Here is a 25877-nt window from a genome sequence, read left to right on the forward strand (position 1 = left end):
GGAATGTTTTCAGCCTCTCTCCATTAAGAATGATGTTGGCTGTTGGTTTTGCATAGATGCCTTTTATTATGTTGAGAAATTTCCCTTTTATACCTATTTTTTTGAGAGTTTTTGTCAGGAATGGGTGTTAGATTTTGTCAAATGCCTTTTCTGCATGTGAAGAATATTGAATATACCATGGACTGCCAGAAGAAGGAACAAATCTGTCTTGGAAATACAGCGTTAATGCTTATTAGAAGCAAATATGGCAAGACTTCATCTCACATACTTTGGACATGTTATCAGGAGAGACCAATCCCTGGAGAAGGACATCACAGTGGGTAAAGAAGAGGGTCAGTGAAAAAGAGGAAGACCGTCAACAAGATGGATTGACAGGGTGGCTGTAGCAATGGGCCCAAGCATAGCAAGAATTGTGAGGATGGCACAGGACCAGGAGGTGTTTCTTTCTGGTGTACATAGGGTTGCTATGAGTCGGAACCAACTCAACGCCATCTAACAGCATAACAACAACAAACAGTAGGAGAATGATTATGTAAATTACATTTACTCAGAATATTATTCAGCCATTAAAATTTATCAGTACTGAATTGCAGAATGAAGAAAAATACTTATGACATATTAAGCAAAAAAAGCAGAATATAAAGTTTTATTTACACCTTGTTGACAACTGTTAAGGAGATAAAAGTATATTGAGACTAAAAGAAATTATACAAAAATGATAATTGTATTTAGGTATTAAGGTGATAATTTTCAAAACTTTGTATGATGTTTATTTTAATAGTAAAAGAATGAAAAGTTGGAGTGAAAGAACAAGTGCTGTTTTTGAGCGTGTAAGAATATGTAATCCTCTATTTGGTGGGCTGATGAATGTACCCATTACAAAATTGTGATTAGAAGTAACGTTTCTTGAGCTTTACATCTTCCCACTTCCTTTATCCTCATTCTCCCTTGGTGAAGTTTTCCTTCCTTCCATCCCTGTCAGTGCTGAGCCAGATAATATGCCATGCTGTATTCCTTCTCTGTGTTTCTTCTCTTTTCAAGACTCACCAGTTCATCCTAATCCCATTTCTGTCAGACTTGATGTTCTCTTTTAAAATAAAACGTATTCAGTCTAAAAATAATAATTAATATATCTTAATGCTCTGTTAGTTGACATTTGCAATTAAGCAACAGTGTGACTGATCTTGGGTCTTTTAACCGTTAGACTTTGGTGAGAGGGTGCCAGCGTATGCTGTGGCACTGATGATGCAAATTCTCAGTAGTCAGATTACAGCAAGGTCAAGTTACACCAAGGGTTATGGAGCTCTGATTTGTGAACCTCATTGCTGGGATAGAGGTATTCCCTGCGTTCTCAACAAAGCATACCGCTTTCAGCTAGATTCTTTATCAGGAGAAATTCAGGGTGACAAATTAGTATCAGCGTTTTTGTGGTGGGCTTGAAATCACAAATGTAATTTGAATTTATTTTTCCTATTTAAATGATGCTAGTGCCTTGGGTTACTCCTTATATATTTGTTTTTCTCCCCAGCGATCACTAGAAAAAGAGTTTGGAAAAAAAGTGTGTTTCCCGTTGTTTTATGGGATGTTGAATTTTGTGAGGACCAGGTGATTTGAACTGTCTTGTAACTCAGTTAGCATCAAGTAGGAGGAGAAGCAAGTGATTATATAAAATTTTCATGTACTGTCTTACTCCTTAACCCCGACTTTTTCTCTGTCACTAGGGCAAAATGACAGGGTTGGGACTGATTGGCTGTGCTCTATGTCGTGTCTCTTTTTAGAATAAGCTTGTCATTTTCTACCAAAAAGCTTGCCGAGATTTTGATTGGGTTTGCACTGAAGTTATCGATGGATTTGGGGATAATTGACAATTTAACGATGTTGTCTTTCAGTCCATGAACATGGTATATATGTCTTCATTTATTTAGCTATTTTTTAGTTTTTCTCAACGTTTTGTTATTTTTTAGTGTTCATTAAATGTATCTCTAATTATTTCATGTTTTTGGATGCTATTATAATATAAATGTGGATGCTATTTTTAGATGCTATTTTGGTGGCGTGGTTCAAACCACCAGCCATTCCCAGGAGAAAGATGTGGCAGTCTGCTTCTGTAAAGATTTACAGCCTTGGAACACCCTATGAGGCAGTTCTGTTCTGTCCTGTAGGGTCACCGTATGTCAGGATTACTTGACGGCAGTGGATTTTTTGTTTGTTTTTTTTGGTTTTTATTATAAATTGTAATGCTTTTTAAATTTCGATTTCCAGTTGTTGTTAGTATATAGAAATAGTTTATTTATTTTTAAGTGAAACTTGTCTTTATTTATTTTTAATTTTTTTTTATTGTACTTTAGATGAAGATTTACAGAACAAACAGTTTCTCATTAAACAGTCAATACACCTATTGTTTTATGACATTGGTTAACAACCCCACAACACGTCAACACTGTCCCTTCTCGACCTTGGAGGAACTTTCTTTTGGTTAAAATATACGTAGCAAAGTTACACCATTTCAAAAATTTCAACATGTACAATTCAGTGACATCGATTACATTCTTCCACTTGTGCTGCTATTCTCACTATCATTTTCCAACTTAATCCATCACCATTATCTTCAACTCACTGCATCCTAGGCTTCCCATCAAACTTTTTGAGTTACTGTGGTCAATTTGATCTCACATAGATAGTTCTTTTTTTCTGGTACCTTAGATGAAGATTTGCAGAACAAATAGTTTCTTATTAAACATTTAGTACACATATTGCCCTGTGACAATGGTTAATAACCCCATAACATGTCAGCACTGTCCCTTTTCAACCTTGGGTTCCCCATCACCAGCTTTCCTGTCCCCTCCTGCCTTGTAGTGCTTGTCCCTGGACTGCTGTGCCTCATTAGTCCTGTTTTGTTTTATGAGGCTGTCCAGTCCCCGGCTGAACGGTGAACTTCGGGAGTGACTTCACCACTGAGCTAAAAGGGTGTCCGTGGGCCATACTCTTGGGGTTTCTCCAGTCTGTCAGGCCAGTAAATCTGGTCTTTTTTTTATGAGTTAGAATTTTGTTCTACATCCTTTTCGAGCTCTGTCCAGGACCCTCTATTGTGATGCTAGTCAGAGCAGTCAGTGGTGGTAGCTGGGCACCATGTGTCTGTACTGGACTCAGTCTGGTGGAGGCCTTGGTAGCTGTGGTCCATTAGTCTTTTGAACTAATCTTTTCCTTGTATCTTGTTCTCTTCATTGTCCCTTGCTCCCAAAGTGGTGAGACCAGTGGAGTATCTTAGATGGCCGCTCACAGGCTTTTAAAACCCCGGATGCTACTCACCAAAGTAGAATGTAGAACATTGTCTTTATAAACTGTGTTATGCCAATTGAGCTAGATGTTCACGGAGACCATGGTCCCCACAGCCCTCCGCCCAGCAGTTCAGTCCCTCAGGGAGTTTGGTGTGTCTGTGGAGCTTCCATGACCTTTTCTTATACAAGTTGTGCTGGCATCCCCAGTATTGTGTACTGTCTTACCCTTCACCAAAGTTACCACTTATCTATTGTCTATTTGATTCCCCCCCCCACCCCTCCCACTTAACATTTATTGTTCTGATGCTGTTGTCAGTTACAGATTAACCTCTCTGGTTCCCTGTTGTAATTCTTTTGGTTTTGCATAGTCCTTAAGAATTCATTTCCTAGGTTGGTATCTGGCTAGTAGAATTCTGTGTCCTCTATTCAGCCTGTGGTCTGATGTTGTTTGTTCTCAGATGGAAGGACTCCCTTTAATAAGTCTTGTAAGTTTGGTTTGGTTTTTTACATAGTCCCTTAATTTCTGTTTATCTGGAAATGACCTAATTTCACCGTCATATTTGAACGAGAGTTTTGTGGGATATATTATTCTTGGCTGGCAATTTTTTCCTTTCAAGATTTTATATATGTCATCTGATTTCTTTCTTGCCTGCATGGTTTCTGCCGAATAATCCAAGCTTAGTCTTATTGTTTCTCCTCTGTATGTGACTTTTTGTTTTTCTCGAGTTGCTCTTACGGTTCTTTGTTTGTCCTTGGTTTTAGCGAGTGTGATTATGATACGCCTTCGTGATTTTCTTTTGGGGGCTATCCTATATGGGGTTCTTTGAGCTTGGATGACATTGAGGAAGTTTTCTGTCAGCAATTCTTCAGTGATCCTCTCTGTGTTTTCTGTTTTCTCCCCCTGTTCTGGAACTCCAATCACTCGCATCTTTTTGCTTTTGAGTGTATTGCACATAATTCTCAGAGTTTCTTCATTTTTCTCCTTTATTTTTTCTGATTTTCACTCAAACATTTGTATCCAAGTTTTTGTCTTCAATTTCGCTGATTGTATCTTCCATCATTTCAGACCTGCTCCTCAGCCCTTCTATGACACTGTCCATTTCTGAAATCTTGTTTATCTTTTGGATTTCTAATTATTGTTTCTGCATGATTTCTAGTTGTGAATTTATTTTAGGATTTTGTTCCTGTATTATTTTCTTGAATTCTTCCTTTTTTTGGTCTGTATTTTCCATGAATTTGTCTGTTTTTTCCTCATTTTTGTCTGCTTTTTGCTTCAACTCTTGGATAGCTCTGAATATTAGAGATTTGAATTCCCCGTCACTTAGGTCTAGTGGCTTTTCTGCTACTGAAAGGTCATTTGGTGTTTTATTTTGGACGCCTACTGGAATCATCCTGTCCTGTTGTTGTTAATGTTTTGATATTGTCTGCTGTCTTCGGTGCATTCAGTGGTTGTTTTCCTCGTTTACTGATTGTAGATTTGTTTGTTTTGTCCTGCTTTTTTGTTTTATTTGGTTATGTCTGAGCAGGCGGGCAGTGCATTCTTTGTTGTTTGCTCGTCTGTGGGCACACTACTTTTCACCTCCTTCTCCAATGGGCAGGGTCAGTCACTCAGGTATGGTACAGCAGGGTAGGTCCATCTGAAGAGGAGTTGTTGGGATGGGTTGTTTGTGGCATGTACCAGGGCTGAAAGTGCAGACCAGGAATCAATGCACGGCAGGTTCCAGTAGGCCTTGACTATGCTTCTTGGTAGTGTGATGTTCAGCGCATGGTGCAGGTAGGTAGGAAGGAGGGGGTAGATCGTGATATGTGGAGCTCAGATGGGTACGGGAAAGAGGAGACAGGAGAGAGGAACAGGAGCTGAAAACATGCACACAAACAAAAAAGAGTGCTAAGGGAGCTTGCTATTGGAGTGGAAAGATGAGAGACTGAGAAATGGGGAAATACAAAAATGAAAAGAAAGGATAGAAAAAGGGTAAAAGAGAAAAAATGAATAAATTGAGAAACTGGCAATGAGAAAGAAAGGGAATAAGAGAGAGAATAAAACAAAACAAAAATGAAAAAAACAGAAAGAAAAATAAGAAAAAAGAAATGCGTACACGGATGTCCTTGTGTGTTTGCACAGAGTAAGGGAGTAGCTTCCAAGCTGCGCAGTACTGCCCAGCTAGAAGGGGCTCCTAAGCCAAGAAAAAAAGAAAACAGACAAATCAAAAGAGAACAAATCAGAGCAAACAAACAAACAGAAAAGCCCTGGGGGTCCCACCAGCACAGCGGCACAGGCCGGGAAGCAGTTTCACAGTTGAGCAGTGTTTTGCAGCCTTTTACGAAGAAGCAAAGATGGCACATGGAGCCATGTATTTGAGAGAAAGGAGGGGGAAGTGGTGGGAGGTAAGGAAGAAATCTAAAGAAGCGGAAAAAAACAACACCAGCAGCCAACAAATGGCACCCAGGGAGCCGGCCAGTGCAGGTGTGTGGAATCTAGGTGACACCGGGGTGAAGCTTGTGCTTCCCGGCCAAGAGACTGTGGCTGCAGGAAGCAGAGGAGGCTAAGTGGGGGTGAAGAAGGGTGTAGGGGGTGGGAAAGCCTATATTTCTGGTTACCGGTTGTTCTGTCTCCTGCTGGAAGCTCTGCGAAGCTGCTTTCTCTTACCCCCTGCTCTCTGATCTCTGATGGGCATCCAAGATGGCGGATCCGTGCTGCATTAGCTGATAGGGGACCTCTGCATGTATCTCTCCTCGGTCTCTGTTCTTGGTCAGATTCTTATTCCATTTGGTGCTTGGCTGAGTTCTTTATCTCTTCATTTGATGCTTAGGGTTTCAGGATTGACATGTGACTCTGTTTGACTTAGTTTTTCTGATCTTTGCTGCGGAGGGATGGCGTGGTGCTTCTGACTATAGCCATGTTGCCCGACAGTCTGCAATTTATTTTTTATATTGATTTTGTATTCTACAACCTTACTAAACTCACTCATTAGTTCTAATGACTCTTTAAAAAACAATTATCGGTATTTTCTAAGTAGACTTACGTGAATAAAAATAGTTTATAAGTTATGTACATGTATATATAAAAGTATGGGTATATATATGTGTATATGTACATACAGACACCTTATTTTACTGTCTAAGACATCTACTACAATGTTGAATAGAAGCAGTGAGAGCAGACATCATTTCCTTATTTTTGATCTTAAGCTGTTAAGTTCTCAGTATTTCACCATTAAGTATGATGTTAGTTATAGCTTTTGTGTAGATGGCCATGAGGTTGAAGAAGTGCCACTCTCTTTCTAGTTTGCTATGAGTTTTTATCATGAATGGGTATTGAATTTTGTAAAATGATTTTTCTGCATTTATTGAGATGATATATGGTTTCTTTTCTATTTTTATTTAGTCTGTTGATGCATTTAATTATATTGGTGTTTGAATACTGTTGAAACAACTTGGAATCTCTGAAACAAATCTCACTTGTCATGAAGTATTATCCTTTGTATATATTGCTGGATTTGATTTGCTAGTATTTTAATCATGAGGAATATTGATTCGTAAGGAATATTGGTTTGCGTTCATCAGGAATATTGGTTTGTAGTTTTCTTTGCCTGTAATATCTTTGTCTGCTTTTGGTATCAAGGTAATGCTGGCTGTAGAATATGAAGAGTTTGTTTAGAATTGGTTCATCCTTAAATATTTGATAGAATTAATCAGTGAAGCCATCCGGGCCTGAGTTTTCTTTGTGGAAGTTTTGTGATTTTGAATTCAATTTTTTAAAATACCATATTTTCACGCAAATAACGTGTCTTCTGCATTTGTTTGCCAGGCAAGCCCTCCCCTCCCTGCCGCAGGGCACCCTCACAGGCGCCACCATGCGAATCCTCTTCCACATGTTGCTGTAAAAAATTTTGCATAGCATGCTTATGAAATACCTTGTTGTGGGAGGGCGCACCTGGCAAACAAATGCAGAAGGTGGGCATTATTTGCATAAAAATACAGTGTAGGGTTCCTCAGGTTATCTTTATTTTTTTTTCTTTAGTAAACTTTGATCATTTGTGTCTTTCAAGTGATTTGCTGCTTCACCTAAGTTATCAAATTTATTGACATAAAGTGATTCATAGTATTCTTTTATCTTTTTTAATGTCAGGTAGGAGCTGTAATGATGTTGCCTCTTTCTTCCTAATATTGGCCATTTGTGTCTTCTTCCTTTTTGTTCATTATCAGTCTAGCTAGAGGGTTGTCAATATTATTGATCTTTACAAAGCAGCAGCTTCTATTTTCTTTCTTTTTTTTTAATGCTTGTTATTTCCTTCCTCCTATTTACTTCCAGTTTAATTTGATCTTTTTCTGGCTTCTAAAGGTGGATGCTTGGAGCATTGATTTGAGACCTTTCTTTCCTAAGTAAGCATTTATAGCTATATATTTCCATCTAAGCACTGACTTACCTGCATCTTACAATTTTTTTTTTAAATAATATTTTATTGAGTTTTTGGTGAAAATTTACACAGTAAGTTAGGTTCCCGTTTGACAGTTTCCACACAAATTGTTAAGTGACATAAGTTACATCACAATGTGTGAGCATTCTCTTTAATTGTGTTCTGTTTGTTCCCCTTTCAGTACTCTAGTTTCCCTGCCCCCTTATCTTCTCATCTTTATTTTTTAGTAATTGTTGATCTTTGGTCTCATACTGATGGTTTTTAATTAGAGCACCGATCTTATGGGTAGTATCTTTGATTTGTGTGCCACTCTGCTGTTTCACTGAATGGTGATCTGGGGATACACTCGTTTGTAGGTTTAAAGGGTGTCTCAGGGCGATAGTCTCAGGGAGTCCTCTGTTCTCTACCGTTCGAATTTGTCTGGCTTTTTTTTTTTTTTTTTAAATAGGAATTTAAGTTCTGCTGCACATTTTTTACCCATTCTATCTGGGACCATCTATTGTGACCACGGTCAGAATGATCAGTGATGGTAGCCGGACACCATCTAGTTCTTCTGGTCTCTGGGTAAATGATATTGTGGCTCATGTAGACTCCTTTCTTCTCAGAGCGTTTGGTTACCTTTTCACTGTTTTGCTCCTGGTGAGTAGAGACCCATAGTTGTGTCTTAGATTGCTGCTCCCATCCTTTTAAGACCCCAGACAGTACACACTCTACTGGGCTGCAGATCATGATTTTTTGTGAACTATGTTATGCCAGTTGACTGAGTTGTCCCATGAGACTATGGTCCTAAGCTTTCAAACCCAGAAAACCAATCTTGGAAAATGTTTGGTTATGTTTGAGTAGTATCCTATATTTGTGTCTTCAATGAGTATATGTGCCTGCTCCCACGTATTTATATTTACACATACCTATAGATACTTCTGGATCCCTGGAGGCGCAGTGGTTAAAAGCTCATCTGCTAACCAAAAGGTCAGCAGTTCGAATCCACCACCTGCTCCTTGGTAACCCTATGGGGCAGTTCTACTCTGTCCTGTGGGGTCTCTATGAGTCAGAATTGACTTTATGGCAGCGGGTTTGGTTTCTTTGGTGAGTTATAGATACTTGTATCTGTTCTCACCTATGTACACACCTGTACCTACCCATATACCAGTGTGCCTGTACCCATCTATATGTGCTTACACACTTGTTCTTACTTGGTGTGCTGTGCCCACTACATCCACATTGGGAGCTACTTTTCCCATCACCAAAGATAACAGGTCTCTATGGTCTAAAGTGTACTTTCCCCAAAACTCCCCCCTCCTCTCCCTGGTAACCGTCAGCAAACATTGGTCTCTCTGTATTTATCTGTTTTTGTCTTCTTATAAAAGAGGGATCATACAATATTTGTCCTTGTATGCTTGCCTTATTTCACTTAACATTATGCTCTCCAGGTCCATCCATGTTATGTTTTGTGGACTCATCATTGTTCTTCATGGTTGCATAGTATTCCATTGTATGTATATGTCACTGTTCGCTTATCCATTCATCCATCGATGGGCATTTAGGTTGTTTCCATTTATTTGCTATTGTGAATGAAGCAGCAATGAACATAGGTGTACATACGTCTGTTTGTGTCATTGTTTTTAGGTCTCTAGGAGTGGGATTGCTGAATCATAGGGTAGTTCTCTTTCTAGTTTTTTGAGAAAATGCCATACCAGTTTCCATTGTGGCTGTACCATTTTACAGCCCATCAGCAATGGATAAGGGTTCTGATCTCCCCACATCTTTGCCAAATTTTTATCTCTTTTTTTTCCCTCAGTGCCATTTTAGCTGAGGGTAAGATGGTATCTCATTGTAGTTTTGATTTGCATTTCTCTAATGGCTAATGATCCTGATCATCTTTCACATATTTGTTGGCTGCTTGAATGTCCTCTTTGGTGAGGTTCTGTTCATGTCCTTTGCCTATTTTGTGACTGGGTTATCTTTTTGTTATTGAGTTGTTTTGGTTTTCTACAGATTTGAGAGATTAGACCCTTATTGGATCAGTCTTTTCCAGAGATTTTTCCCAGTCTGTAGGTTATGTATTTATTCTTTTAATAAAGTCTTTTGATGAGCATAAGTTTTTAATTTTTATGAGGTCCCATTTATGTATTTTGTCTTCTTCTATTTGTGCATTTGTTGCAATGTTTGTTATTCCATTTTTACAAAAGATTAGGTCCCATAGTTTTCTCCCAGGAATTTTATGGTTTTAGGTTTAACATTTAGGTCTTTAATCCATTTTGAGTTAATTTTTGTGTATGGTGTGAGATACGGGTCCTGTTTCATTTTTCTGCAGGTGGATATCCAGTTTTGCCAGCATCATTTATTAAAGAGACCATTTCTGCCCCCACTGAATGGACTTTGACCCTTTGCTGAAAATCTGTTGTCCATAGATAGCTGGGTTTAATTCTGACTTCTTGGTTCATTTCCACTGGTCTGTGTGTCTATTGTTGAACCAGTACCAGGCTGTTTTGATTACAGTGGCTGTATAGTATGTTTTGATACTGGGGAGTGGAGGCCTCCTGCTTTATTCTTTGTCTTCAGTATTGCTTTGGGTATTTGAGGTTTCTTTCCTTTCCATATGAAGTTGGTCACTAGTTTTTCCATTTCAGTGAGGAATGTTGTTGGGATTTGTATTGGGATTTCGTTGTATCTGTAGATTGCTTTAGGTAGAACTGACATTTTCACTATCTTAAGTCTTCCAATCCATGAGCACAGGATGTCTTTCCATTTTCGTAGGTCTCTTTTATTCTCTGGTAGTAGTATTTTATAATTTTCGTTGTATAAGACTTTTACGTCCCTGGTTAGGTTAATTCCGAGGTATTTTATCAATTTGGGGGCTATTGTAAATGGTATTGTTTTCTTGATTTCTTTTTCGGAGTACTCTTTATTAGTATTGAGGAACCCAACTAATTTTTGTGTGTTTATCTTGTACCCTGCAGCTCTGCTGAATTCTTCTATTAGTTCCAGTAGTTTTCCTGTGGAATCTTTAGGGTCTTCTATGTATAGGATCATGTCATCTGCAAACAGAGATAGTTTTACTTCTTCCTTTCCGATTTGTATACCTTTTATTTCTTTTCCTTGTTATATTGCTCTGGCTAGGACTTCTAGTACAGTGTTGAATAAGAGTGGTGATAATCAGCATCCTTGTCTCATTCCCATTCTCAAAGGGAAAACTGTTAGCCTTTCTCCATTGAGTGTAATGTTGACTGTTGGTTTTGCGTATATGCCCTTAATTATATTGAGAAATGTCCCTTCTATTTCTATTTTGCTGTAAGTTTTTTCAGGAAAGGATGTTGAATTTTATTGAATGCCTTTTCTGCATCAATTGATACGATTATGTGGTTCTTTTCCTTTGTTTTATTTATGTGGTGGGTTACATTGATTGATTTTCTAATGTTGAACCACCGTTGTAATCCTGGTATGAATCCCACTTGATCATGGTGTATGATTTTGTTTGGAATATTGCTAAAGTCTGTTGGCTAGAATTTGTGAAAATTTTTATATCTATGTTCATAAGGGATATTGGTCTGTAATTTTTTGGTGTGTGTGATGTCTTTGCCTGGTTTAGGTATCAGGGTTATGGCAGCTTCATAGAATAAGTTTGACAGTGTTCTTCTTCTGTGTTTTTGAAGAGATTGAGTGGGATTGGTGTCCAGTCTTCTCTGAATGTTTGGTAGAATTCTCCAGTGTAGCCATTTGGTCCTGGGCTTTTTTTTTTGGTGGCAGTTTTTTGATGACATATTCAATCTCTTCTTTAGTAATGGGTCTGTTTAAATTTTCTACCTCTTTTTGTATTAGTTTGGGTAGGTAGTGTGTTTCTAGAAATTTGTTCATTTCATCTAGGTTTTCAAATTTGTTGGAGTACAACTTTTCATAGTAATCAGTTATGATCTTTTTTATCTCTGTTAGATTGATTGTAGTGACACCAATTTCATTTCTTAATTTGGTTATTTATTTGCCTCTTCTGTTTTTTTTCTTTGTCAGTCTAGTGGTGCTTTGTCCATTTTATTGATCCTTTCAAAGAACCAACTTCTGGTTTTGTTGATTCTATTATTTTTCTATTTCATTTATTTCTGCCCTGATCTTTAGTATTTCCTTTTTTCTGGTAGCTTTTGGTTTCTTTTGCTCTTCCTTTTCTACTCATTTAAGCTGTCAGATTAAGTTAATGATTTTGAATCTTTCTTCTTTTTTAATGTAGGCATTTATTGTTAGGAATTTTCCTCTGAGTACTGTTTTTGCTGTGTCCCAGAGGTTTTGATATGTAGTGTTTTCATTTTCATTTGATGCTAGGAATTTTTTAATTTCACTTTTTTTTTTAATTAGTCAAAGGGTATGAATATTTTAGTGCATATTTTTAAATTGCTTTCCAGAAGGTCTGTAAAATGTGCAATACAATTTTCTTTTTTTAAAAAGTATTTTATTGTGATTAATGCAAATTAGGTTCCCACTTAATTTCTACACAAATTATTCAGTGACATTGGTTACATCTTTCACAATGTGTCATTCTCATTCATTCTGTTCTAGTTGTACCATTTCTAGTACTCTAGTTTCCTTCTCCCCTTTTCATCTTTGCTTTAGAATAATTTTTGACCATTTGGTCTCCTATAGTTGTTTTTTTTTTTTTTTTTTTTAAAGAAGCTCATTACTCACTCTTTATTTTATGATCCAGTGTGTTATTTAGCTAACTGGTGACCTCAAGGGATAATTTTGGTTTAAAGTGTATCTCAGGGTGATAGTCTCAGGGAGTCCTGTAGTCTGGACTTCTTAAGAATTTGAGTTCTTTTCCACATTCTTCTCTCATTCTGTAAGGATCCATCTAATATGGCCCTGGTCAGAATCGTTGGTAGTGGTAGCAGGGCACCATTGAGGTCTTCTGGTCTCAGGGTAGATGAGGCTGTGGTTTGTGTCGACTGTTAGTCCTGTAGACTACTTTTTTCCCTGCGTCTTTTGTTTCCTTCTTTCTCCTTTGTTCCAGATAAGTAGAGACCAACAGTTGTATCTTAGATGGCCACATTCACAAGCTTTTAAGGTCTGAGATGCTACTCATCACTTTGGGATGTAGAACATAGACTTTATGAACTATATTATGCCAATTAACTGGGTTGTCCCATGAGATTATGGTCCTAAGTCTTCAAACCTCGAAAACCAATCTCGCAAGGTGTTTGGTTGTGTCTAAGAAGTGTCTGTACCCGTGTCCCCTATGTGGTTTATTCTGTATATGGATATACATGCATGCACACCAATACCTGTATGTACATATGCCTGTTTCTTTTCTTTTACTCAAAACCATAACATCTGTCATGTTGGTGTTGTATTTCCACTTTACTGTTTGTGATTACAGGTAGTCCCCAACTTAACAGGGCTCTGTTCTGACGACTCTGTCAAAAGTTGGTTCTGATGTAAGTCGAATACCTCATTTTTTTTCTTTTCATTATTATTGCCTTTTATTATCGGTATCTTTATAAATCTAATCTTTGTCTTTGGGAGTTGGAAATATTACATATAAACTTACATACAGATCTATTTTAATACCTACATACATTAAAAATACATACTTTTGATTTCTTCTGTGACCCAATAGTGTATTATTTAGTTTACATGTATTTATTTCCCCCCCTTATTTTTCCTGCTGTTGATTTCTAGCTTCATATTGTTATGATCAGAGAAGATGCTTTCTTATGATTTCAATCTTTTAAAATTTGTTGAGATTTGTTTTGTGTCCTAGCATATATGGTCTATTCTGGAAAATGATCCATGTGCACTGGAGAAGAATGTATATTGTTCTGATGCTGGGTGGAGTGTTCTATATATGTGTTAGGTCCAATTGGCTTATGGTTTTATTTAAGTTCTCAGTGTCTTTAGTGATCTTCTTTTTAGATGTTCTGTCTGTAATTGAAAGTGGTGTGTTGAAGTCCATTACTATTATTGTAGAGTTGTCTGTTTCTCCTTTCATATTAGTATTTGTTTCAGGTATTTTGGTCCATTGCTGTTAGGTGCATATATATTTATTATTGTCCTCTTCTTGCTGAATTGACCTTTTTATTATTATGTAATATCCTTTTTTATATCTTGTAATAGATTTCTATTTAAAGTCTATTTTGTCTGATATCAGTATGGCCACTCCTGCTGTTTTTTGTTTACTAATTGCATGGAATATTTTTCTCCATCCTTTTATTTTCAATCTGTTTGTGTTCTTATGTCTAAGGTGTGTTTCTTGTAGACAGCAAAAGCATGAATAATGTTTTTTTTATCCATTCTGCCACTCTCTGCCTTTTGCATGGAGAGTTTACACCATGTACATTTAAGATTATTACTGAAAATGAAGTGTCTACCTCACTGATTTTGCTATTTGTTTTTTGAGTGTTTCATATCATCTTTGTTTTTTTTAATTCTGATTTTTCTGTTTTTGTTTATATTTGGCTACTTTCTTGTGATGAGCCTTTTTGCTTTCTTCCTTCTTCTGAATGTTTTTTGTTGGTAATTTCTTAGTGGCTACCACATATATTACATTACACAACTTATAGTTGCAAAAACATTTGACATATGAAAAACAGTTAACATACAACCTTAGCATAATAAATCTATTCCTCATATACTCCTCCATCCCCATTTCTGTTGTTGTGTCTCCATTGACATCAGTATACAACCTGTATTCAATAAGTTTACTTTGTACTTATTTCTTGCAAAGCTGATGTTGTATTGTTTGCATAATTTAATTGTTGATTTTATTCCCTGAAAATATCATATACTTGTGTTTCTTTGGAGATCTTGCTCTCTCTTATTTTTTATTATTTTTTCCTGCGTATATATAAGCGTATTTATTTAATGCTCTTGCCTTTTCATTTGGAGTACTCCCTTGAGCAATACTTGTAAAGCGGGTCTGGTAGTGGCAAATTCCCAGAGCTTCTGTTTATTTGGGAACCTCTTGATTTCTCCCTTGTTTTTGGGTGACAGCTTTGCTGGATAAAGAATTCTTGGTTGGCAGTTGTTTTTGTTCACTATTTTATATATGTCCCTCCATTGTCTTCTGGCTTCTAGAGTTTCTGGGGTAGAAATCCACACTGATTCTTATGAAGGCCCCTTGGTATGTTATATTGCATTTTTCTCTTGCTGCTTTCATAACTCTCTCGTCTTTGGTTTTCAAGAATTTTATTAGGATATGACACAGAGTTATCTTTTTGTATCTCCTAATTAAGGTTTGTGTAGCTTCCTGTATTTGTAGATTTGATTGTCTGTTCAGGTCTGGGAAATTTCCCTCTGATTATCTCTTGGAAAATTGTTTCTTTGCCTTTATTGTTGCAGTGGTGCTCTGAGATTCCAATAATTCTAATGTTAGATTTCTTAATTGAATTCTGTATATTTCCTTCTGGGTTTGTTTGCTTTTCTTTTTTCTTTTCACTTGTTTTTTTTTGAGACTTGATAAATTCAATTATTTTGTCTTCTACTTCATTTAGTCTGTCTTCAGTCTGTTGGACTCTTGTTGAGTGTTTCCCTAGCATTGTCTAATTTAGTTGCTTTGTTCTTCAGTTCCAGTAGTTCTCTTTTTTTTTTTTTTAATTTTTTATGTTTTCAATTTCCTTGTTGAGTCTTTCATTTTGTTCCGTTTGTTTCCTGATCTCTGCTGGTTTGTTTTCTGTGTGCTTTTTGCTTTATTTAAACATATTTAGTATTACAGTCTGACAATTATGAATTCTTTGCATTAGTCTGGCCTCAATAGGAGAAATTCCCTGTTCATGTTTTGCTTTTGATCCTTCTGTGATTTTGTGTGTTTTTACTATTTTTTGTTGAACTCGGGCCATTTTCTTATCTTTTTTTTTTAATTTAAATTTTGTGTTCTGGTTTTTGTGGGAAATTTTTCTGATTGGGTGTGCTGGTGGCGCAGCAGCCAAGTACCTGGCTGCCAACTGAAAGGCTGGGGCCTGCACCCACCAGCCGCTCCTCAGGAGAAGGATGCCACAGCCCACCTCTGCAAAGACTCACAGCCCTGGGAACCCCACAGGGCAGCTCCACTCTGCCCCACAGTGTCATTATGAGTCAGAATTAACCTGGCAACAGTGGGCATGGTATCTTCTCCTGAGAACCACTAGAGGGCACTCTTATATCCTTAGGTTGTTTTTTCAGTGCTAATATGGTCCTGGATACATGGGAGAGGAAGTTTAGCTAGTTGCGGGCTCTGACATAAGCGGTGGGGCTCGACTTTCCTGTGGCAGTGATGGGGGGCTCTCTGTGTTTTTCCCTCATGGGCACCCCTTCACAGGCTCTCTCAGTATGTCCCAACATGGGCAGGGAGCCAGCCATTTTCCTCTGTGTTGCCTGTCTGTCCAAAGTATTCCCTTCTCCCTGCTGCCCTGGCAGTTTCTCCTTGTCTTAGTGCATGTCTGTTTTGGGCCTCACCAGGATTCAACAGCATTCTTTCACAGTCCCATGGTCTCCTTTTGCCCCTCCCAATTGTGCGGCCCACAATCTCCCATAGCCAGTCTGCTTCACCTTAAAAAATCTGACTACAACTTCCTCAGGTTAGCTCCCTTTCTGTGTTCCTTGTTTGGTGTGTTGCCCAGCTCTACTCCCAAATGACTGTGATGAATGAATGTTCCTGATGTTGTTAGTGGGTAGGTTCTCCCAGCTTCTGTGCGTCGTGTTTCTCCTCTTCCCTGCTTCTGGACTCACCCCAGCTCTCCAGCACCTCAGCTACTGTCTGGAGTTCTGAGATCTCAGTCTATGCTTGTTTTTATTCATTGTTCTGTGGGTTAGTTGCTGGGGGAGTAAATGAGAACATCCACTCACTTCACCATCTTGCTCCGCCTCCCCCACAAATTTTAATAATTTGTAGTTTCATTTTCAATTAGTTCAAAATAATTTCTCGTTTCCCTTATAATTTCTTTTTTGAATGGTGGTTCTTCAGAGTTGTTTAATTTCTAAATATTTGAGGATTTCAAGATATTTTTCTATTATGGTTATCTATTTTAATTCCTTTGTTGTCAGAGAACATACTTGTATGATTTCAATTTCTTTAAATTTATTGAAACTTGTTTTAGGCACATATTGTGGTTTATCTTAGTGAATGTTTTGTATGCACTTAAGGAAATGGTACATTTTTCTCTTGTTGGGTGGAATAGTTCATAAGTGTCAGTTAGGTCAAGTTGATTGGTAGTGTTTTTTGAGTGTTTTATATCTTTACTTATCTTTTGTCTACTTGTTCTATCAATTATTAAGAAAAGAGTATAAAAAGTATCCAACTATATATGTGGATTTGTCTCTCATTTCTGTCAGTTTTGGTTTCATGTATTTTGAAGCTTTGCTATTATGTGCATATTCGTTTTGGATTTTTATGTCCTCTTGATAATTGACCCTTTTATCATTATGAAATGGTAATATCATAATGACCTTGTATCCATTTATCTCTGGTAATATCCTTGTTCTGAATTCTACTATGTTTGCAATTAATAAAGTCATTTAGCTTTCTTATGCTTAATATGTTTTCCATCTTATGACTTTCAGACTATCTATTTCTTTGGATTTAAAGTGAGTTTCTTATAAAACCGAAAAAACCAAACCCGTTGCCGTCGAGTCGATTCCCACTCATAGCGACCCTATAGGACAGAATAGAACTGCCCCATTGAGTTTCCAAGTAGTGCCTAGTGGATCCGAACTAACGATCTTTTGGTTAGCAGCCATAGCTCTTAACCACTACGCCACCAGGGTTTCCAAGTTTATAATAGACAGTAATATATGGATATTGCTTTTTATCCATCTAATAATCTCTTTTAATCTGCATGATTATGCTGTTTACATTTAATATAATTATGATTGTGTTTAAAGCTGCCATCTTGCCATAGGTTTTTTGTTTGTCCCATCTGTTTTTGTTTTTCTTCTTTTTTCCCCCTCCTCCTGTTAGATTGAGAAATTTTTAGTATTCTGTTTCATCTGAATGTTAACTTATTAACTATACCTTTTTTCTTAAGCTGTTGCTCTAGACTTTATAATATATATCTTTAATTTACCCCCTTCAAGTAATATTACACCACTTCACGTATACTATAAGAACTTTATAACAGTATACTTTCATTCCCTCATCCTGTTCTTTGTGGTGCTATTGTCATTCATTTTACGTCTTGTAAACCCACAATATATTGTTACTATTTTTGCCTTGAATAGTTAACTATCTTTTAAATAAACTGAAAATGAGCAAAAAATGTCTCCTTTATTTTCCCACATATTTACCATTTTGGGTACTCTTTTCAAACTTTATAGATCCAAGTTTCCATCTGGTATCATTTCCTTTGCAACTGAAAAATGTCCTTAAACATTTCCTGTAGTACAAGTGTCTTTTAGTACAGGTGTGTGTGTATGTATGTATATATGGCTAAGAGAATTTGTCACTAGTAGACCTGTTGTGATACACTTATATGTGTATATATATATAGAGAGAGGGAGACAGAGATTTATCTCAAGGAAATGGCTCATGTGGTTGAAGAGGCTGGCAAGTCCCAAGTCAGATGTTAGGTTGAAGGCTTCTCCTGACTCACGTAGCTGCAGGGGCTAACAAACCCAAGGCAGCAGATCAGATGGCACGCTACTAGCTCACAGGCTGAGGAGTCCAATTAATCCAGGATTGGCAGGTCAGATGGCATGCTGCTGGCTCACAGGCTGTGGAGCGTGACAAATCCCAAGATTGGCAGGTAATATGGCAGACCGCTGGCTCAAGTCCCACAAACCAGAGGTCAGATGATGACAAATCAGATGCAGGATCCAGAGCAAGAAAGCAAGTTTGCCAGAATGTCCATATATATGTTGGATGCAGGCCATATCCCCCAAGGAAACGTCCCTTACAACTGATTGGCTGATCATATCAGATCACATCATAGAGGATGACTAACTACATCATTACACAACTGCCAAACTACATCGTTACATAACTGCCAAAACAATGAGAAGCATGGCCTAGAAAAATTGACACACAACTTGAACCATCACAACAGGTCTACTAGTGACAAATTCTCTTAGCTTTTGTCTAAAAAGTCTTTATTTCACCTTCACTTTTAAAAGATATTTTCTCAGAACATGCAATTTTAGATTGGCTGTTTCTTTTCTGTAACTATGTTAATAAAGTGTCACTCCAGTATCTTCTCATTTCTGTAGCTTCTTATTAACAGCAGAACTGGATGACTTGAAGACAGAGTAATGGAAAGTATCCAAAAGAAGAACAGAGAAAAAAAAATTAACAGAGCATCAATGACCTGAGGAACAGTATCAAGCAGTCTAATATATATATCTAATTTGAGTCCCGTGACTGACAGTGGAAGTCCTTTGTCCCTCCCCCCCCACTTCCCTTTATTTTTACTTTTGTTTTAATAGAATGTTAGCTCTTGTTTGATGAGTTCTGACTTGGGAGGTAGGAGACAAACTCATATGTTGAGAGTTAGAAGAAGATACTGGGGCTTGAGGAGAAAGGAGAGGGTATGAAAGAGGTAATTAGAATTCTGGTTCATTAGAATTATGTGTAGCATGGCCGCCCAATGTTGAAGGCTCCAGGAGGGTGCACTGATTGTAGATAGGACTTAGAGAGACAAGGGAACTCTTGAACCATCACTCTTTTTACGTATATTTGCAGACCATTCTTCAGCAAGTTTAGATACAGGATGGCGAATTTGCTGTTCCTGTCTCCTGTGTCTGTAGCAAATTTCATTAAACAGTTAGGAGAACTCTTTCTTTCTGAGTGTTCCAGTCAGCCACTACCAGTTGATTGTTGTGATAAAACCAATTTTTCTTCCCTCCTAATTGACCACATGTCATGAAGTCGTGATTATTACAGATTACCAAACCAGAGTTGAGGCCATCCCTGTAATATTTGAAGGTATCTTAGGCTTCTATAGGACAGTTCTAGAAACTGAAAATGACTAGGTTTCTCACTTTTTTTGTTTGTTTTTAAAATATATATAACAACATTTGCCATTCAACATTTTTTAAATTGTGTTTTAAGTGAAAGTTTACAGTTCAAGTAGTTTCTCATACAAAAATTTATACATACATTGTTATGTGACCCTAGTTGCTCTCCCTATACTGTGACAGCACACTCCTCCTTTCCACCCCGTATTTCCCGTGTCCGTTCAACCAGCTCCTGTCCCCTTCTGCCTTCTCATCTTGCCTCTGGACAGGAGCCGCCCGTTTAGTCTCATGTATCTGCATGAGCTAAGAAGCACACTCTTCATGAGTATCATTTTATGTCCCATAGTCCAGTCTAATCTTTGTCTGGAGAGTTGACCTCGGGAATAATTTTAGTTTTGGGCTACCAGAGAGTCCAGGGGCCGTGTCTTCCAGGGTCCCTCCAGTCTCAGTCAGACCATTAAGTCTGTCTTTTTACTAAAATTTGAGTTCTGCAGCCCCAGTTCAACATTTTTTAGGTGTATAATTTCAGTTTCTTACTGTGCAATCTAAATTCTGAAATCTAATAGGCTTTTAGAATTGTTCACAATTGACTTTTTGACGTTTTTTCTTTTTCTGATTATATGTGTTTTGAATGAGAGATTAGATTTTGCTAATGGATCAGTTGTGTACCTGTTAGAATTCCAGGGTTTAACATTTTCTTCGTCTCTGATTCTTTGTTAATTTATAGTTTATAGATACAACCTTAGCAATCAGTAAATTATTCATCTAAAATTATAGAAGAATGTTTAAAACTCATGCTCAGTAAAAATTATTTTTTATATTATTTTTTATTTTTACAGCTGGGAAAAGCAGATACTGTCTCTCACAAGTTCAGAAGGAAATCAAAAACCAAGGAAATAAACAGCGGAGAAACAACCAGTACTCATAATATGACCTGCTCTTCCTTTAGTTCTTTGTCAAATGCAGCATATGAAGAAGATTATTATTTGGATACTTTACAAGATAGAAGAGACAAAAAATTAAAGCAATTTTCCCTCAATTCAGAACTTTTGGATTCTGAATCATTCACAGAACTGCCCGTGGTTGAGAAACTCTCAAATTGCAGCATGTCTGCACCTTCTTTGTTTGCTGATAACAACTTGGAAATTTTTCACCCTTCTCCATCTACTGCAGCCTCAGCTGCCAATGAAATTTCTGTAGCTTCTTTGTTGGAAGAGCCTACTGAACACATGCATTCAGATCTCATGGAGGTCTGTAATAATGAAACCATATCAGTATCTTCGTACAAAATTTGGAAAGATGATTGTTTATTGCTGGTCTGGTCAGTTGCTAATAAGAGTTGTTCAGAATTGAAAAGTGCTAACTTAGAAATTGCTCCTGCAGAGAATTTCAAGGTAAGACAATGAATGGTTCATCATATCTGCCTTATATGGACAGTGCTTAGTGTTTCTGCAGTTAGCTCTTCTGATGAAAAAATTTTTTTCTTCCACATTTTCTTATCTCACAACAAAAGCAAAAAGTGTGACAAATTTTTTTATTACTCTTAGTGGGGAAGAATTATTCAAAAGAGACAAAGAAGGAAACATGATAAAGATTGTATTGGGGAAGGCCATAGATATAAAGTGAGTTTTAATAGAGCATGGTAGTGAAGAATGTAGTCTCTGGACTCAGACTGCTGGCTTTGAATCTTGCCTCTGGTATGTATTAGCTGTGTTACCATGGACAAGTTATTTAATTGCTTAGTACCTCAGTTTCCACATCTGTCAAATGAGGATACTGATATTGTGTTCCTGTTGGCTGCAGATTAAATGAGATAATGTCTGTGTATTGCTTATAGCCTACATGGCACATGTTAGTGTTACTGTGTTACTTTAAGGGTGTATTTTACATTCTTTTCCTGCACTGTTTAAATGTTTCATTCATTCTTGTCATAAACACCTAAACAAAATTCTCATATCATTAAGCTTGCATAAATCCAAGAATATCAGGGAGTAAGAATATTGAACAATAAATGTGTATACTGTTAAATTCCTCTTTTTCTCTCACTGATTTATTCTGTACTTAGTACATGGGTATCAGTTTTGTCTCTATCATAGTTCCAAGAGATTGTCATTGTGATTTCTGGATGTATGGCTTATTGTATTATTGTTTGGATGTCCTTGGTGGAGTTTGACCAGTATATCAGTCTTTTATAAAACTGAACCAGTTTCTTCTTTGAGCTACAATGTGTTGACTGATACATTGCATGGGCTACTGACTGGGCAGAAGTTTCTGACTCTATATGTGTATTACAATGGATCACCAGTGGAACTTGAAAACAAAATCACCTGTCTAGTTGCCTGAGCTCTACAGCCAGAGCTTGAGTAGCGGTGGAGGAGGAGAAGAGAAGACACCGTTTTTTTTTTTGTTTTTTTTTTTTTTTGATTAAAGCTTCTAGCTATGAAAATCTGGTGCCAGCCAGGATTGAGAGCCACAAGACTGGAATTTAATAATCTTTTAAAAAAATTACATATTTTAATTATAATGCTATTTGTTACATAATTTGCACCTGTATACTATTATTTTTTAAGTATGTATGCTAGGGAATTTTTCTTTTTTTTGTTATTGTTGTGCTTTAAGTAAAAGTTTACAATTCAAGTTAGTCTCTCATACAAAATGTATACCTATGTTGTTTTGTTACCCTAGTTACTCTCCCTATACTGTGACAGCACACTCCTCCTTTCCACCCCTGATTTCCCACGTCTAGTCAACCAGCTCCTGACCCTCTCTGCCTTCTCATCTCGCCTCTGGACAGGAGCCGCCCATTTAGTCTCATGTATCTACTTGAGCCAAGAAGCACACTCTTCACGAGTATCATTTTATGCCCCATAGTCCAGTCTAATCTTTATCTGAAGAGTTGGACTCGGGAATGGTTTCAGTTCTGGGCTAACAGAGAGTCTGGGGGCCGTGTGTTCCGGGGTCCCTCCAGTCTCAGTCAAACCATTAAGTCTGGTCTTTTTACTAGAATTTGAGTTCTGCACCCCACTTTTCTCCTGCTCCATCAGGGAGCAAGGAAATTTTCATGTTCAAAGTATTTCTTTTTTTTTTTCCCATACAAAAATTTATACATACATTGTTACGTGACTCTAATTGCTCTCCCCATACTGTGACAGTACACTCTTCCTTTCCCCCACTGATTCCCCATGTCCATTCAACCAGCTCCTAACCCTCTCTGCCTTCCCATCTCACCTCCGGACAGAAGCTGCCTGTTTAGTCTCTTGTATCTACTTGAGCTAAGAGGCACACTCCTCACGAGTATCACTTTATGCCTCACAGTCCAACCCAATCCCTATCTGAAGAGTTGGCCTTGGAAATTGTTTTAGTTCTGGGTTGATAGAGAATCCAGGGGCCATGCTTTCTGGGGTACCTCCAGTCACAGTCAGACCATTAAGTCTGGTCTTCTTACTAGAATTTGAGTTCTGCACCCCACCTTTCTCCTGCTCCATCAGGGACTCTCTGTTGTGTTCCCTGTCAGGGCGGTCATTGGTGGTAGCCAGGCACCATCTAGTTCTTCTGGTTTCAGGCTGATGAAGTCTCTGGTTTATGTGGCCCTTTCTGTCTCTTGTGTTCCTTGTGTCTTTGGTGTTCTTCATTCTCCTTTACTCCAGGTGGTTGGGACCAATGATGCATCTTAGATGGCCGCTTGCAAGCTTTTAAGACCCCGGATGCTACTCACCAAAGTAGGATGGAGAACATTTTCTTAATAAGCTTTGTTATGCCAGTTGACCTAGATGTCCCCTGAAAGCATGTTCCCCAGGCCCCTGCCTCTGCTACTGTATCCCTCAGGTGTTTGATTGTATTCAGGAACCTTCTTAGCTTTGGTTTAGTCCAGTTGTGCCAACTTCCCCTGTAGTAAGTGCTGTCCTTCCTTTCACCTAAGATAATTCTTATCTATTATCTAGTTAGAAAGTAACCCTCCCCCTCCCTACCCACCCTTGTAACCATCAAAGAATGTTTTCTTCTGTGTTTAAACCTTGTCTTGAGTTCTTATAATAGTGGTCTTATACAATATTTGTCCCTCTGTGACTGACTAAATTCACTCAGCATAATGATCTCCAGCTTCCTCCATGTTATAAGATGTTTCATGGCTTCATCATTGTTCTTTATCGTTGCATGGTATTCCATTGTGTGGATATACCATAATTGGTTTATCCATTCGTCCGTTGATGGGCACCTCGGTTGTTTCCATCTTTTTGCTATTGTGAACAGTGCTGCAGTGAACATGGGTGTGCATATATCTATTCGTGTGACAGCTCTTATTTCTCTAGGATATATTCCAAGGAGTGAGATAGCTGGATCATATGGTACATCTATTTCTAGCTTTTTAAGGAAGCGCCAAATCGATTTCCAAAGTGGTTGTACCATTTTACATTCCCACCAACAGTGTGTAAGTGTTCCAGTCGCTCCACAGCCTCTCCAACATTTATTAGTTTGTGTTGTTTGGATTAATGCTAGCCTTGTTGGGGTGAATTAATATCTCATTGTAGTTTTGATTTGTATTTCTCTAATAGCTGATGATTGTGAGCATTGCTTCATGTGCCTGTTAGCCACCTGAATATCTTCTTTGGAGAAGTGCCTGTTCATATCCTTTGCCTATTTTTTAATTGGGTTATTTGTCTTGTTGTTGTTGAGGCTTTGCAGTATCTTGTAGATTGTAGAGATTAGACGCTGATCGGATTTGTCGTAGCCAAAATTTTTTTCACAGTCTTTAGGTTGTCTTTTGACTCTTTTGGTGAAGACTTTTGATGAGCATAAGTATTTGATTTTTAGGAGCTCCCAATTATCTAGTCTCTTTTCTTGTGCTTGTGCATTGTTCCTTATGGTTCGTATTGTGTTTATGCCATGTATTAGGGCTCCTGACATTGTAGGGAATTTTTCTTAAGTGAAGTTGTCAGGCATCTTTGTAATGTAGTTTGTTATTAATTTCTCACATTAGTATGCTTTTTACTGCTTCAATTAAATAGAAAATTGGTATCCATATAATATGTATTGATCCTTTTTTTTTCAATACTTTTATTCCTTGTATTTACAGATCACTGAACAACCTGAATGCTGTTTGCCAATAATAGAAGCAGAAAGCACGAAAAGTTTTCAACATAGTGTGCAGATGGAAAAACCTTTTACAGAAGGGACTCTTTCTGGTTTTATAAATTATCAAATGATAGATAGTCGTTCTGCTCAGCTGGAATTTTCAGTAACCTTATCACTACTAGATTTTATTAGGTAAATATTTTCTGGAATGTTAATTCAAGTTATTCATTCAGCAAATATTTATTGAGTATCTTCTCTCGACAGAGGCACAATGCTAGGTTGTGACAAAAATGGACACAGTCACTACTTTCAGGGAGCTTCCAGTCTAGGGAGGGAGATACTGAACAATCACGTAAACACATATGTAGTTACTCATTGTGCTGTGAAGGGGAGGTAAATGGTACAATGAGAAGTTTATAATGTGGGACCTGATTTAGTTGGGGTCAGTTGGTGATCTGGGAACACTTCGGAGAGGAAGTAACATTTAAACTGAAGTAACTTCAAAGATGACTCATGGTTTTGTTTTTGTTTTTTTAAGTTTTAAAAGTTTGTCTCAATTTGTATTTCATTCATCTGATTAATTCTTTCATAAAATCTGTTCATTAAGCTTTAGAGATCTGCAGACAACAGTATTTACCAACTTTTTATTAAACATGCAGTAAGTTTTTAGCATTATGTGAGACACCATGCAGTGTTATCAACAGAACTGAAAACAGTCTCTTAGTTATTCTGCCGTCTTTTAGTTTTATAAATATATTGTACTGTATTTGAACATTTTTTAAGTAAAGGCTGTGTTAACCAAGAATACAAAATAATACTTGTAAAATTTTTAACCTCTGTACATCCACTTGTGTTGTTTACACTGCCGTGATTTTTGCTCATGCTTTACAGTCTTTTAGTAAATGTGTTGATGAATTTGCCAAGGTATTTATGCCAGTGATGCTGTATAAAATAGAATCCAGCCTTCAAAAAGCTTCCATTCTCTGGCTGTGAAGGTATATCCCATCGCAGTGAGCATTAGTAACCTTAAGAAGCACAATATATGTAACTCTAACAGTTCTATGCATTTAGTAAAATCATGTATCTTTAATTAAAAATATTTTTCCTGATTATAAAGTCAATAGGTACTTATTATAGAAATTCAAGTGTTATAGAAAAATATAATATAAAAGTTTCCTAAAATCCCACTCCCAGAGATATCCAG

The 25877-nt window shown here is 37.4% G+C and overlaps 1 protein-coding gene across 3 annotated transcripts in view; it reads left to right on the top strand.

The window, feature by feature from the left end:
• The window catches only part of AP4E1 (adaptor related protein complex 4 subunit epsilon 1), a 93604-nt gene that overhangs the window by 63393 nt on the left and 4334 nt on the right, over positions 1-25877 (top strand). For all 3 annotated transcript variants that reach the window (XM_023732474.1, XM_004377659.2, XM_023732475.1), the window contains 2 exons: positions 20443-20997; positions 24675-24865. In XM_023732474.1, the coding sequence (XP_023588242.1) occupies positions 20443-20997; positions 24675-24865 (746 nt within the window). The remainder of the gene's footprint in view (positions 1-20442; positions 20998-24674; positions 24866-25877) is intronic.

The sequence above is a fragment of the Trichechus manatus genome, unplaced genomic scaffold, assembly GCF_000243295.1.
Source record: "Trichechus manatus latirostris isolate Lorelei unplaced genomic scaffold, TriManLat1.0 scaffold00052, whole genome shotgun sequence".
NCBI classification, from domain to species: Eukaryota; Metazoa; Chordata; class Mammalia; order Sirenia; family Trichechidae; genus Trichechus; species Trichechus manatus.